The following is a 16,370-nucleotide window of genomic DNA, read 5'->3' as shown; positions in this document are numbered from 1 at the left end:
TCTTCTTTAGCATTGCTTTAGTTTATCTTGGTTTTGTGGGCATTTGTTTCTGGACAGCTCACCAAAAGTCTCATCCCATCAGGTTTAGGTCTGCATATTTGACTGGGCCATTGTATCTTGATTCTTTCTTTTTCAGAAACTCTTTAGCAATGGCTTCAAGGCACCCAGGTGCTGTGGCTAAATCATCCACCCCCATACTGGACAGTTTTTAGGTGGTTGCTATGATGATCTGCTTGTGTTTCCTCCAAACATGACGCTGTGCATTATAGTCAAAGTTGTCTAATTTCACCTGTCCAAAGAACATTGGTTCAGATGTGCAGCTTGGAGCTCTAAGTATGTGCTGCAATGCTCTTTTGGTGAGAACAGGCTTTTTCTTGGAAAGTCTTCCAAAACAAGCCATACTTGTTCAGTCTTATACTAACTACCCTGTGATGAACTTTAAAATTTAACATGTTGACTGGCGCCTGTGGATTACTTGATGGAGATCTTTGGGTGTATGTAATCTTTCAAATCATTGCATAGTTCGACCAGGGGGGAATTTCTGGGCGTAGTGGCTCCTGATGCCCTTTCTCCAACCTCAGTCCACTACTTGTCAAGCTTACACAAATACTTGGATGGATTTTGTTTGACATCTCAAGGCTGTGGTTCTCACTTTTGCAGGTGAACCTTTGTCTACCACACTTTTTCCTTCCACTAAACTGTGACTATCCTTGAATATAGCACTCTGAGAACAACCAGATTCTTTAGAAATTACCTTCTTCGCCATGTTTGTGTAGTCTACTGACCCAGAGTGAGAGACCTTAGAGGCTCAGGAAAGATTTTAGTAAATGAGCTAATTAGGGTGTGAAGCCAAAAAGAAAAATGTATGAGAAATGTTGCTACTGTAACTTTGTGCTTTTGTGGTGTAGCATTTACTAACCTCTAGAGGGCAGTGCTGTTTTGCCTCATTTGATCACATTCTGTTGCAATTTTGATATGAGCTCTTAGAGTTAACTTTTTTGTTTTGTAGGTTTCTGTGAAAGCGGAATGTACATGTTGCATGTTTCAGTCTGCGCACTGTTTGCTCCTCTGACCGTCAGATTTTACAGTCAGCATTTAACACATGGTAAATACTCTGCTAAAATGCTGGTGGTGCATATAATGAGAAATGCTATCCGTGTTTTTGCACATCATTACCAGGAGCACAGCTGCAGCCTTTCACATGCTGATAAATATCCCCCATAAGACCTCAGTACTTCCACTCAGACACACACAAACACACACACACACACACACACATCCTTGTTTAAAGTACTTAGGGAGGACCGTGTCTTGTCTTCCATAGACTTTGATTCATCTTCAAGCCTTTCTATGGCCTGACCCTGACCCTAGCCCTAACCTTTACCACGTTAATCCTTACCCTAACCTAAACCTTATTGACACCATAGTGCTAAACTTGACCCCTAGCCCAGAATAAAAGTGAGGACTAACAAAAGGTCCTCATTTTACATCAAAGTCCTCACTCTACTAGTAAAATTAGCAAAAACATTTCCTCACTCAGCTGCAAGTTCAAGTACACACACACAAAAACTCAACCACACACACACACACACACACACACACACACACACACACACACACACACACACACACACACACACACACACACACACACACAGTTCTTTGTGGCTGGGCCTGGAGCCCTGACAGTGATCTACATGCACATGTGTGAAGGAGCGTCTTCAGTTACCCCTCTGCACACACATGGTTATTTCGAGCTGCTGAAGTCCTGCTGTAACCCGGCGAAATAATAGGAGGAGCCGAGCTCTCCTCTTTCCATTCTGTTCCTCAGAGCCATTGCTGCACCTTCCGGCGGGCTTCCCTCTGAGTGAAAAGGTTGTGTCCTCTCCACATGGCTCTCCAAGTTGGATCCTAATTTTAAAGCAATGGAGAACGTGCCTCTGCAGGTTCTGACTGTGCCCACAGCCCCCTACCCCGACCAGAGACCCGGCACCAGCGGCCTTAGAAAGAAGGTCTACGTGTTTCAGTCCAAGAGGAACTATCTGCACAACTTTATCCAGAGTATCTTCTCTTCCATTGACTTACCTGACCGTCAGGGTGCAACCCTCGTGGTGGGAGGAGACGGCCGCTTCTTCAACAGACCGGCGATTGGGGTCATTGTTCAGATGGCAGCTGCCAACGGGGTCAGTCTGTGTGTGTTTGTGTCTGTGTGAACACTAAAAAGTGATCGGCTACATGCATGAATACTAGTGACAAAAAGGTGATGTTGACAAAAAACTGTATGAATGTCAGTGTCACCTGACTCATCACTTGTAACCTGCATGCTGGTTGTATCAAGCAGATGAAATAGTTGGGTTGTGTTTCAAATTAGAAACATCAGGGTGACCATCTGTTGATTTGCAAGACAGAAGACACTACAGCCAGTGGTGAAATAGTTTAATGGTAAATGGCTTGTACTTGTATAGCGCTTTATCAAGTCTGACGATCCCCAAAGCGCTTTACACTACAACCAGTCATTCACACATTCACACCCTGACGGTGGTGAGCTATGTTTGTTGCCACAGCTGCCCTGGGGCAGACTGACAGAAGCTTGGCACGACAGCAGGCAATGTGGGTGAAGTGTCTTGCTCAAGGAGACGGTCGGACCAGGGGATCGTACACGCCAGTTACAGAATAACCTCCCGAACTCTTGCACCACCGTCGCCCGGAAATAGTAAATGTTTACTTAAATAGAAATCTGAATTTTAAAATTTTCAAACTATACCTTATCTGTGTGGTTAGAAAGTATAGTTAAATGAATTTGTGAAGAACTAAAGGTACATTTTTAGATGGACTATGGTTAAACACACTACCTCTCTGTGTAGTTCTCCAATCTCTTGTTTACATAGCCAGGGCTGCTGCGTATGTGCGTACGTACTCAAGTTCCATCTAGTGGTGAAGAATCGCTTATTGCTCCTTTAAAGTAGAAGCATTTTGCTCACACCCAGCACTAATCATTGGCAATATAGTAATATAATCAACTGGGAAAACAATAGCAATCCTACACAGGAGATATAGTTCAAAGAAAACCTCCTGGAAAGGTTCAGGAACATGGCAAACTCAGTCAGATGGATGGGCACAGCTCGTCATTTGCTTTATTTTCTTCAAGGAGTCTTATTGCATGGCACATCTCAGTTTTCATGTCTTGGAAGTCAGAACCACATGATTAAGCTACTAAAAACACTTAATCATCCTTTAAGAAGTCATTCTTTGGTGGGATTAATATTTGTCTAACCCTCATTTTCTCACAGCTAGATTTTGAGAGACATCTGACCATCTCACCCATCACTGACTGTATAATAGCAGGGAATATATCGATTCTAAAGTTATATTTGCTATTGAAAGTCATTTGCTGTCCAAGTGTGGGTGTTACACGACTGTACTGGCTTCAGTAGAAATATTGCAAATATTGCAGCTGTTGCATGTTTCAGTCATTGTACTCCACAGCTCATCAAAGCTCTCCTCTTTGTGGTAGTCTTCTAAAGTCAGTCCGAGGGCTTCAGTGAGGTCAGCTGCTGTACATTAGTTGCATCCCAGACGAAACCTTTGAATCCTATGAATTTCAAGTCAATCCGAGAGTGTAATCCTCTGGCTTCTGCAGCTCTTTATAGTCTCATCTGAAATCCCCTCCAGCACTCTCATTACTGCAGACAACCTGTCCAGATGGTCTTAACATGCGGCACAGCAACAGGCCCACGTAGTGTCACTCAGTTTTGATCATATTCAGGGTGGCCATTAACACTTCAATCAACTTATTGTTCACAATAAGATGGTTGAATTGTCTCTATAGTCTTCAATCCATTTATTGCGAACATGTGAGTTCAACATGAAACAATACAGGCTTTCTAGCAAAGTGAAAAAAACAGGCAGTTTCAGGGACATTTTTTACAGACCAACAATGATGAGATTTTACCAGCCTGCACTGCGGTGTGTGTGTGTGTGTGTGTGTGTGTGTGTGTGTGTGTGTGTGTGTGTGTGTGTGTGTGTGTGTGTGTGTGCCCCTCTGCACCTATAATCAGGTTCTCTAGCTGCACATGTGCTCCTCTGCTATAGCATAATCACTTCATTTCATTCATCTGTTTCTCTGCCTTCATACTGGCCTTCCACAGTCAGCTGGTGCCAGATTATTAAACACCAAAATAGTTGTCATCTTTAATGGACATACTTTTAAAGTTGCTTCAAAGGTTTAAGGCGAGGGTGTCAAACTCCATTCTTCAATGGCTGTTATTCTCCATCCTAATCCCTCATCTTTTGAATATGAACCAAGTCATGACAATTCAATTAAATTACTGAATTACCTCTCCATGCGTACGAGTTCCACAGGTTCTTTAAAAATAAAACAGCTTTATTCTAAAGATCTGCCAATGTTAGTGCTGGTAATTAGGCATGGGGCAGTTTCAGAATGTTAAATTTTTCCATCATACTGCTGCTATAGCTTAAAGACCCTTCACTAAAGCCCCAGAGAAAGTTCTGGAGTGAGCAGAGTTTGGAGCAGAGCCGCTCTTCCCTTCCCTGATTCAGCGCACTCCCACAGCGAGCCCTCTCATTTCTGTTGTTTACAAGAAAGACAGCCAAGTCCTTGGAAAGGCATGAACTGGAAACTACAGTTGGCTAGCTAACTGAGCCTGGCTAATTAGCCAACCAATATTAGCTTTCAGAGGTACTCCATGAGGAGCAGAACAGCAAGGAGCGAAGGTATTCTGGGCAACAAGAACATAAATGCCTCTGCCGAAGTCAGCAGGTGTTGCTCCAGTCATTGCTTCAGTCCTCCACCACATCTCTCAAAAAGTGTTTTAGAATGGCCTGTTTTAAGATGACACTGACTTAAATTTTATTTTACTGCTTGTGACTAAACTAGCATTTAATCCTATTTTTTCTTCAGTTGGAAAAAATGTGTATCTTAATACTCTCGATAGTATACCGATAACCCAATCAGCTGCAGTAACACAGGAAATGTTTTTTTATCTGCAATAATCAATATTTTATTAGCAGCAAGTTAATAGTCATTGTTTATTAAAGGTGATTAGATCCTGTTTTGCATTTCTTTTAAATATTTGTGTTATCACTATGATACCGCACTATAAAATGTCTGGTGTTTGACTCGATAATTCGACCGACACAGAGTAACCTTTTACAGTGTCAGGTGTAGCCGGTGAGGAAAACTTCTGGAAGTGAAAGGGACACAAACAAAAGGAGCGTAGTGCTCTCGCTGTTCTCAGAAGCTGGTTCCCTCGCTTGGCAGAGACAGTCTGGGGTCATACACAAACATTCAGAGAAAGGCTGAGGTACCAATTGGGAATCCACCAGAACGAGTCCAGAATCCAATCCGAGGTCCAGATATCTTGGGTCAGTCCGACAGGTAGGGATGTTATGAGATGAGCCAAGGCCTCACGGTGTGTGTGGACTGATGGAGGGCGCGTTTCCACAAAGCGCGTATTTAGAGGAGGAGCCGAAAACGATGACGTCCAAAGCCTTGCTACCCAGCCGTACCACGTGACTGCTTCAGGAAGCGGTTCAGATTGCCTGTGAATTTTGACAGGCATTTAGGCGCCTCAGTATTCAGTAAAAATGTGGAAGTTTGTTGGAGAGTTGCGGTCAATTCAGGTTTTGGATATAATTTTGATAGAATGAATAGTAGAGTTTGGATAGATTTTGTAAAGTTTAGGTGAGAGGAGGTGCTTGGAGATTGAAGAGAGCGAGGAGATGATAGAGGACGGAGCTAGCTAGGAAGAATAGCAGAATAGTTTCAGATCCTTACCACTCAACCGTGGAATGAATCAAGCTGCACTAGTTTAAAAGAGATGTTATTGCTGCTTGGGTTTAACTGGAAATGGGGCCCAAAATGTAATTCTGTTTTAGGCCCTATACAGTCTTGGGTCGGCTCTGCTAACCATTGCTCTTGTTTGCTTTTTCTTAAATCCCGGTTCCTGAAGAAAAAAGAAGTGGTTTCTGATCGTCAACAGCATACTTTAATGACAAAAATGAAAAATTGGTGATCATTTTGAATAATGGGCATTTCCAAAGAATGGCAATACCACAGGCCTCAGCAGACATACAGCAGAATGTGACAGGAGAAGTGCAGCTCTACACCTCCACAGTAAAATCTAAGTCAGCAGAATAGTTTCAGGTCCTGACTCTGATTTGTTCCACAAGAAACACATGGAACCATTCTGGTTTCAGGCTGGCTGCCAGCATTAGTCAGGAGCTGTTCCCCAGTTTTAAATTACATCACAAATTAATTACACAGAGTTAAAATAGACCTAATCATGTTAGAACTTGTTAATAGCAGCAGTAATCCTAGTTTCACTTACAAGTGGAAGGAGTCAGGCTGCATGTGCACCTATCTCACTGAGATAAACTGTGACCCACTCTCCTCTGCTCCCACTCAAAATCCTGTGTGGCATCTCCACAGATCGGACGTCTTATCATTGGACACCATGGGATAATGTCAACGCCAGCGGTCTCATGTGTCATCAGGAAATACAAAGCCATCGGTGGGATTATCCTTACTGCCAGCCACAACCCCGGTGGACCCGGTGGAGACTTTGGCATTAAGTTTAACACAGCAGCTGGAGGTATGGTAATGTGAGAAAATCACACATGCAAAACCATCAGCGGAGTGCAATGTAGTGTCGCAGGAGAAGCAGACAGATCACAGCTTCTTCTGGATAATGGGAAGTTGCCATTGATGCCCTGTGGTAGTGCAACAAACCTCGGAACGTATGAACATCAGTTTAACAGAAAACCTTTTTCCGCTGCTTCCAGGCCCAGCAAAGGAGGAGGTCACAAGCAAGATCTACCAGATCAGCAGAACCATTGAGGAGTTTGCTATTTGCCCTGGACTGTGTGTGGATCTGAAAACCCTCGGCAAACAGGCGTTTGATCTAGAAAACAAGTTCAAACCCTTCACAGGTGATGTGGGTTATCAGCATGCCTTCAGTCCTTCTTCAACAGCGCAACAATGACAGGAATAAAAGGGGAACATGTGAAAAAGGAGCCAGAGTCTAAAATAAGCTGGCAGATAAACTTGCAGCATTAGAATTTTTTTTATATATGCTTCAGTACACCGTAAAAGTATTCACAGCCCTTGAACTTTCGAACAATGAACCCCATTGTATTTTATTAATATTTTATAACATAGAGCAAGACAAATAGGCACATAATTGTGCCTATTTGACCATCCTGGTCAGGTACCCAGGATGGTCTACATACAGCACAGAAAGAAAAAATCTGATGTCAGGGGACTTGGAGTTTCGTTACAGATGATATCTGCTACCAAATACCTGAGAACAACATTTAGCTACTTTATATTGTTTAGATATGTACCAAAGACTTGTACTATATCAAACTTTATGGTGAAAATATCAAACAAATATCGAATATAAAATATCAAACTTCCAAAATGTTATCATTTGCAGATGACACTAGTGCCTTTTTTTTGCTGGAGACGGTCTGGAGCAGTTGCTCGGTGATGTAACTATAACAATGAAGAACTTGAAATTATGAATTTAATAAGAGCAAGTTGTCTTCAAAGCTGGCTGTAGATCAAATATAAAAATCTAAATACAGTTATATGGAGTAAGCATTGAAAGCGTAAATGATTACAGATTTCTTGGGGTCATTATCGATGATAAACTGGAAACCTTAAATTAGATATATTCAAAGTAAGCTATCAAATAGTCTATTTATATTGAATAACAAACATGTCCTGGTGGAAACAGCTCTTCACGTTCTTAACTACTTCCTAGTTTTACCACATCTGAGCTACTGTGTAGAGTTGTGGGGCAATAACTACATAAATTCACTACAGTCACTGATAATATTGTGAAAACAAGCAATATGAACAATCAATAAGGTTTGCTATTTGGATCACAGAAATGCACTATTCATCTAAATTGTTCAAATTTGCTGACATAGTGGAGTCTTTTACTATGCTACGTTCAAAAAACTCAAACTCAACCCAGCTCAAATACAGGAAGTAAAGACATTGTATCATTCATCGAGTTTAGGTGGGATGCAAACTTATGTGATTAGCTTTCAAACCCTTTGCCCTTTGGTTCTTGACATATTTTGTTTCTGTTGTTTTTTGTGTTAAGTGGAAATAGTTGACCCTGTGGAGTCCTACGCTAACCTTCTGAGGAACATCTTTGACTTTGCGGCTTTGAAGGAACTTCTGTCTGGCGAGAATCATATCAGCATAAGGCTAGATGCAATGCATGGAGGTGAGAGAAAGTTTACCAAGAGCCTAACTCTGAAGAGTTAAAGGTTCGGAAAAATACCACTACTTCTGGTTCTGCTCATTTAGATAAACTCCCCTGCCATATTAAAGTCAGGGTAAGACCATTCAAGCTCATTTGCTTCGCTATGTAGGACCTATTAAATGAAAAAGGGCTAGGAACTAGCTCAGTGAGCCTGGCTGAATGAGAAATTAAAATGGAGCTCCAGTGAAACGTTTTGTAGAAATTCTACAGACTTGTATAAACCTGGCTATTCTTTTTCTTTTCTTTTTTTTACAGTTTATCAGGACTTTAGCTAATAAACTTTAGATTGGCTTTGGTTTTTGTTTTGTTTTTATTTCTGATGAAAAAAAAATAACAAGAAAACTCCTTTTGGTCAAGCTGCTTATTCTCATCATTCATCTCACGTAGGAATACAGACCAGAGTAACACAAGGGAACTCCCATTCCTCACAAAATATGGCCACTGGAAAGCAATAGATGTCAGCATGAGTTTGTCCGAATTAGTATGTTTTGTGGTCTTTTATGCATTTTCTAATATATCTTTTATCTGCTTGTTGTTTTTCTTGCTATTTTATTTATGTGTTTGACACCAATCTGCCAATGGGACTAGAGATATAAATTCTCCGCCAGGCTATAATCTCATGAATTTACATGCTAACGTGAATATATATATATTGTTTTTAAACTAAGCTAAACAAATCTGAAATCTAGAACAGTGAAGCAAGGTTGCTGGTCATTTCGATCCTTTGTACTTTTAATGCTTAAAAATCGTGGTTTCATTTGGTTTGGTTCATTTTTAAGCTGTTCTACTAAAAGCAGAGCAAACCCCATCAACAGTGCGAAACACTGACAACCACTGCTCACTCGGAGCAGTATCATAAAACGCTGCACAGACATGTTATTAACATGCGCCCTGGCTTATCAGGATGTAGGTGAACTAGCCTAACACTGACAATTTACACCTGCCATTAAAATCCCGTGATCAGATCACAGTGAAATGTTTTATCTTCAAATAAGTCCACAAACACATTTACAGAGTGGACTGTCAGCTGATCAGTCAATAGATATGCTGGTGTTTCTGTAACAGTAAAGATGCCCACATTCAATGGAAAGGCTAAATTAAATCACCACATAACTATTCTGAGATGGCTTGGATCTGAGTCACATTTTTATGGCTACAAACTTATAGCTTAAGAAGACTCTTAAGCTATATGCAAATTGATGAAAGCAATGCCAGACGGGCTGTTGTGGTAACACTGACCCAGATTTAGGTGTCACAAGGATTTAAACGTTTTCAGATCACATATGTCCGCAAATCGCTCATAACTGGCCCCCTTTGGATCGCTTTCTATTTTTTTGTTCACTGGATACTTCACAGAACAGAGTTTGCTTGTTGGTCCAGAAAACAAAACCAGAGTTTGGATGAACTTTCACACCTGACCAAATGAAGCAGGCTATGCAAGGGAACAGACTCTGGTGCCTTTCAAGTGGTCCAAGCGGCATTGGTGTGAAAATTTCCTTAAAATACCCCAGTTCCTGCCACCTCCAATACTCACGTCAGTAACAAACATCATTTATCAGTTTAAATTCACAGTTGAAGCTGTGTTACCTGACCTGTGCAGGAAATTCCCAAATACTGCAACTATGTCGCATCATCACAATGTAGAGATGTTGTTTTTGTGTAGTTGTTGCTTTAGAAAGCTGATGGGATTGCTTTCTGTGTACAGTAGGAGGTCTGTCTTCAGTAGCTCCTTGCTGCATGTCTCCTCTCCTTGCTGTAACTCCTTCTGCTCCCCAGCGCTGGGACCATATGTGAAGAGAATACTGTGTGAGGAGCTGGGTTGCCCGGCTAACTCTGCCATTAACTGTGTCCCGCTGGAAGACTTCGGAGGTCAACCCCCCGATCCTAACCTTATGTATGCTGCAGACCTGGTTGACAGCATGAGAGACGGACAGTATGACTTTGGAGCGGCATTTGATGGGGACGGGGTGTGTTCTTGAGTTCAGTTTTTTTTCTTTTTCAGATTTAATACTAGAAAATTAAAATAATAATTCCTGTTCAGGGGGTTGTCGTTTAGATGATTGCTGGACTTCCAATCATGTTCAGAGGAACCTCCGACCAAGATTTCAAATCACTGTCTGTGTTTCTTTCCAGGACCGTAGCATGATCCTGGGTAAGCATGGTTTTTTCGTCACCCCGTCTGACTCTGTGGCTGTGATAGCGGACAACATCTTCTGCATCCCGTACTTTCAGCATACAGGCGTAAGAGGCTTTGCCCGCAGCATGCCTACAAGCACAGCGTTGGACAGGTAAAACTCTGGCCAAGTATCCAGTTGACCCATTGTTGCAAAAAGCTCAATCAAGCTCAAACATTTCTTGTTTGGGGCCAAGAATACTTTCTCATTGAACTGTCCACAGAGTAGCCAAAGCAACAAAAATAGAGCTGCATGAAACTCCCACTGGCTGGAGGTTCTTTGGGAACCTGATGGACGCCGGCAAGCTGTCTTTGTGTGGAGAGGAAAACTTTGGTACAGGTAAGATTTCTCCTGTTAAACATCAGAAGATTTGAACCGCTTGTGGTTTTTGTGAGTTGCAAACTCTAAAATACATATAGGTGGGGACCACATTCGTGAGAAGGATGGGCTTTGGGCTGTGCTGGCATGGCTGTCCATCATTGCGACTAGAAGGCAGAGTGTGGAGGACATTCTGAAGGAACACTGGTTGAAATATGGAAGAAATTACTTCACAAGGTGAGGGGTGGTGTATGCAACAGACTGCGCCCTGTCTCATGTATTGGTACCCCTGGTTAAGATGTGCAAAAAGCCTCAAAATAAATCCATCTTTTGCTGCAGTAGCATGATCTGACACATTTGTCTTACCTCCTTTGCCATTTTCCTCACAGTCCGGGTTAGTGAGACGGACTTAGGTCGTCTTTCAGCCTTGGTAGGCACAGTTCCACTTGGTTTAAATTGGTGCTGGTCATTTCTTCCTTTTCCCATTCTGTAATTTCATAGTGAATTTTGTACCCAACCTTTTCTCCTGCAACTCTAAGACATGTCGCGAGATTTGGTACAAAACTGGCATGAAGTCGTACCCACCAGGGAGAAGTTTTCCACCTGCCTTAACAACCAACAATTTAAAGTAGTTATTTTTTTCTACTAACAGAAAACTGTAAGGAAATGTCATATGTCTCAAATAAATACTGTCTATTGTAAGGTGGGTAACTGCAGTAAGTAGTATTTGTCCTGCTGGCTTAAGATGTGTTCCTGCTCTAACACCTGATCAATATCTTTGAACAATCTCCTCAGTCTGTTTTCAGATTCTGTAGGAGTTTTCTAATGATCGAATAATTTAAATCAGTTGTGTCCGAGAAGAGAAACATCTAAAACATGCAGGACACTAGTCCTGAGCGCTAGTATTACACAGACCCTATTTTTTTAACAACTTAAACCCAATAGTTCAAAGACATTGGTACAAAGGGGTTTGTTTGAGGTAGGGGACAAACATGCAAGGGTCAATCTTTGTACATTTTACTTGGCCTGCACTCAGGATCTGGGCATATGACATATGACAATAATGTTTGTCTAAGTCTAAGTATAAGTGAGTAGATATTTTTATGCAGCTGTTAACTGAATTATGAAAAAAAAAAACACCCTTCCTTTACTTGCATGTTTTTTTTTTTGTCTTTCCTATTTTGAAGAGTGGCTATAAGAAATTTTTATTGAAGTGTTCACCTAAAGAAAAGTGTCATATTTATATCCCTGGGAAAAGAGGGCATCATAGATTAGCAATCAACAGTTCTTAGACAATCTGATCAACCTAAAAAGGCAAGTATGTGTCATGTTAACACCACAGTGGTGTCGTCTGCAAACCTAACTGTTGTTTGTGGGTGGATAGCAGAGCAGCTGTGTATGAAGAGGGTGAAGAGAGCAGGGCTCAGGACACAACCCTGCAGCGTTGCAGGGTTGTGTCCTCAGCCCTCAGCGGTGCAGATAATCCCATGTTGTGGAGCTGCAGGGCCAGCATGTCTGGGAGCACAATGTTGAAGGCTGAGCTGAAGTCCACCAATATCATTCTGACATAGGTGCTGGGATGCAGCAGGTGAGTCAGAGCTGAGTGCAGTGGAGCGATTCTCCCTCTAGGCAAACTGCAGGCTGTCCAGGCCAGCAGGGATGGAGTCCATGATGTGTTGTAGGAGGATCCTCTCAAAGCGCTTCATGATGTCATGGGTCAGAGCAACAGGACGGTATTAGTGAGGCAGGTGATGGTTGTTTTATTGGGGACCGGCATGATGATGGATGATTTCAGGTAGCCAGGGACCATGGAGAGCAGCAGGGAGAGGTTGAAGATGTCCAGAAAAAGCCCTGTGAATTGGTCAGCACAAGACTGGACCTGCAGCCTTGTTGATATTGACCGTTGTAAAGGAACAGGTCACTTGGTGTAGCTGCAAGATGAAGGGGTGATGCTGCACCTCTGGCTGAGGAAGATATTCAGAGCTTCTGCTGCTGAGAGATTCGAAGCGTGCGAAGAAGCTGTTTAAAGTGTCAGGTAGAGCTGGGTCATTGCTGAGCTGCTGGTCGCTGTTCTTATAGTCGGTGTTAGTCCTGATGCCTCTTTACATGCTACGTGGGTTGTTGCTGCTGAAGTGTTCCTCTATGCGCTGCTTGCACTTGTGCTGTGCTGTTTGGATGCCTTTTTCAGTTCACTTCTAGCCCTGCTGTAGGCCAGTTAGTCTCCAGAACTGAATGCTGCACCCCGGGTCTTCAGCAGGGACCCCGCACCGAGCTGTCCACCCATGGTTTCTGGTTAGAAAACACTCTGATTGTCCTCGTGCGTAGGACAGCATATGTGCAGAAGTGAATATACGACAGCCCGGATAAACATGAACACTGTAGGAAGAAAACAGAAAGACGCATGATCCCAGGAACCTAAAAACATACAAATACCTGGGGATCGTGACAGGATGAATTACCAAACACATTTCAGTTAGGCATATTTTATTGAAGAAGTGCTTAGTGTCGTGCAGATGATTTTGTTTAAAAAAATAAATAAAATTCTTATTGAAATATTGTCCCCATGGAATGACTGTGTCAAAATTACAGGTTGGGGTTCTCCAAAGTTTTCAGCGTGAGATTATGACCCTGAAAATAGGCCAATATATTTTAATGCTTTTCACTCAGCTCTACCAGGGGGTGTTAATAACTGTGCTGCCAACGGATCTGTGTATTTGATTTGATCTCTCCTGTTGTGTTCTGTCAAATTAGGGACAACATGAAGTGCTTATTATATTCTCCAACCTGTCCCCATAAGGACAGAAGCACAGCAGAGAACACAAGCGTCACCTAGTGGTGAATTAAGGCAACTACATTGTCTTTACTCAAACCTGCAGTTCCCCCCCCCCTCCTCCTCCCTTTTCCCCCCAAAGAGGCTCAAGCTTAATCCTTTGCACCTGCATGCTTTATCTTAAGCTTATTTTAAGTCTTTTTATTCTTCTTTGATCAACTGTCAACCTCTAATAACAGACTGCTTTGCGAGTCTGTTGCAACAAGAGATGGATAAAATGCTTTTTGTTAAATGATCTGACACTTTAAAACAAAGCATGCACCATAAAAATTTCACTAATCTGTTTTTTTTTTTTCATCAATTTTCAGATATGACTATGAGAATGTTGACATAGATGCAGCGTGCGACATGATGGAGGATTTGGAGATTCTGATCTCAGACAAGTCCTTTGTGAAGCAGAGATTTGCTGTTGAAGACAAAATCTACCAGGTGGAAAAAGCTGACAACTTTGAGTACACAGACCCTGTGGACAGCACCATAACCAGGAACCAGGTATAGCTGCCGCTGCTTGTGCTGTGTTTGTAAAAGACACAGGGAGGAACTGGACTCCTGGCTGGTTGTATCCTTAATGTCTGTAAGCATCAAAAGCACTAATCTGAGTCTCTGAAGGCTCTCACAGTGTGTCGGCATGTTTTCACTGCAGGGACTGAGGATTATATTCTCTGACGGTTCCAGAATCATCTACAGGCTGGGTGGGACAGCTGCTGAGGGAGCAACAGTCAGGATCTACATTGACAGCTATGAAAGGAAACTCATATTTGAAGACACCCAGGTACGTTTAATATATTTAATAATATTCGTTCAGCATGAAGCATTAAGACTAGACTAGGTCTTTACATGCCCACTGCCATGCAAAAGTGGAACATTTCTAAACTTCAATGTATTTTTCTTTTTTATTGGGATTTTATGTAATCGACCAAAAAAAAGCATGGTTTCCTTTTCCTTTTTTATCTAGTAAAACCAGTTGCTATCAGAAAACACACACACACACACACACACACACACACACACACACATATATATATATATATATATATATATATATATATATATATATATATATATATATATATATATATATATATATGTATATGTATATCATGATGCTGTTTGAGAGTAACCTTAAATCTCTCACCACTCGGGTCAAGGAGAAGTTTAAAGCCAGGCTTGGGTTTAAAGAAATGTGAGAACCAATGGAATGGAATGCTTTCCATCAAAGGTTGTGCATGTCTAACAATAGTACAGTCAAAGTCCAGACCTAAATTTGGTTGAGAATCTGTTGACTTGAAAATCTGTGTCCACAAATGCTTTGTGTCCAAGGTCACTGCAGTTGGGCTATTTAGAAATTATGATTAATCCTCTTGATGTACAAAGCTGAAAGTGAGAGACTTCTAGCTATGATTGCTGCAAAAGCCGATTCTACAAAATATCATCTCAGTGGGGCTGATAATATATTCAAATTACACTTTTTACATTTTTTTTCCCCATCATTTCATAATTCTGCACCAATATCTGTTGGTCTGTCTCATAAAAAATCCCAAGAAAATATAATAAAGTTTGTGGTTGCAATGTGACGAAATAGATTAAATCCATTCACACTGCACTAGAATGCTCTTAGTAGGTGACAATGTAAATGCAGTATTGCAGGGAAATAGTCCAGGGAAAATTAGCCTTGCGGTAATGTGACACCCAGGTGTATCTGTCTGTGACCTTATCATTATTCTTTGGGACAGGTGATACTGGCGCCCCTGGCAACTATTGCTCTCAAGATTTCTCAGCTTCATCACAGGACGAGTCGAAAGGGGCCGTCACTCATTACATGAATCTTCCTCCAAAGGGCTTCATCTCCCATTAATTTTTTTTTTTTTTATTATATTGTTCCTCCCATATTTTGTGTAAACAGAACAGCAAATCAAGGAGGGGAAGCACTTAGTGCAACAGATGACATTTCTGACTCATCTTTGTATTTTAATCATGCATCTGGGATGTAATTGAATGTGTTTTTGCCTGGAATGAACTCCATCTGCTTCCTGCTTATGGAGTTTTGACTCCTCTGCATTGTGTCTGATTAGAGCAACTCCAGTAATTATTCGCCACTGCATGCTCTCTGCTCTTCCACTGATGTTGTTTTTACTAATGTGACTTTGCATACAAATATTGTTTGCTGAAGACTACTGAGAGCTTAATTTCATATAAATAGGCTGGTTGCTTCCAGGCCCTCTAATACTGTATTGTATTTTAACACAGACTGTGTTTTGGATTAAAAAGCCTATGACAGCCTCACTCTCTTCAGCTTCAAACTATTCTTTTGGAACATGTGTGCTCCGTAATTTGGGAAAAGTGAAACTCCTCAGCGAATAATAACCTAAAACAGTGCATGCGTGTCATAAACCATTGCAGCAATTAAAGTCAGCTCTCCAGAAAATTACAAAAATAAAAACAAGGCACCATTTTGTTCACCAGATAGAATGATCTCTTTTTTTTTTTTACGTGTCGTCATGAATAAACTTCTGTTTAATTGTATTGTGTGTAGTTTCTATCCAACTTTTTTTTTTTTTTTTTTTACAAAGCCAGGATATAACAGAAACAACACATTATGAATGAAACATACTCTGACTACAGAATTTCCATCCGGACAGTGGCAGCAGGAGTCAACAAACATCTGGTCCAGCTCTGTGATCACTGATGCGCTTTGAAGTGCTGCTTCCTTTTGGTCTCCGAACCTGAAATCCGTCTAGAAGAAAACAT

General features: G+C 41.5%; 1 protein-coding gene across 2 annotated transcripts; it reads left to right on the top strand.

Annotated features, from left to right (window-relative positions):
* Positions 1 to 153: 153 nt before the first annotated feature.
* Positions 154 to 16,145, top strand: LOC105925278 (phosphoglucomutase-1). 2 transcript variants are annotated; one of them, XM_036137933.1, is made up of 12 exons: positions 154 to 237; positions 1,832 to 2,183; positions 6,452 to 6,614; positions 6,805 to 6,951; positions 8,136 to 8,261; positions 10,077 to 10,267; positions 10,434 to 10,588; positions 10,698 to 10,813; positions 10,894 to 11,029; positions 13,931 to 14,114; positions 14,266 to 14,394; positions 15,356 to 16,145. In XM_036137933.1, exons 2-12 carry the CDS (start codon positions 1,926 to 1,928, stop codon positions 15,443 to 15,445), a joined length of 1,695 nt encoding a protein of 564 aa, XP_035993826.1. In that variant the 5' UTR covers positions 154 to 237; positions 1,832 to 1,925; the 3' UTR covers positions 15,446 to 16,145. The 2 variants fall into 2 exon arrangements, 1 of the variants encoding a protein (XP_035993826.1); XR_004931193.1 differs by lacking the exon at positions 154 to 237 and having other exon boundaries at positions 1,613 to 2,183; positions 14,298 to 14,394.
* Positions 16,146 to 16,370: the final 225 nt, after the last annotated feature.

This window comes from Fundulus heteroclitus, chromosome 6, assembly GCF_011125445.2.
Source record: "Fundulus heteroclitus isolate FHET01 chromosome 6, MU-UCD_Fhet_4.1, whole genome shotgun sequence".
Taxonomy (NCBI): domain Eukaryota; kingdom Metazoa; phylum Chordata; class Actinopteri; order Cyprinodontiformes; family Fundulidae; genus Fundulus; species Fundulus heteroclitus.
The sequence above is the reverse complement of the archived record's forward strand: the minus strand, read 5'-3'. Positions and strand labels throughout refer to the sequence as shown.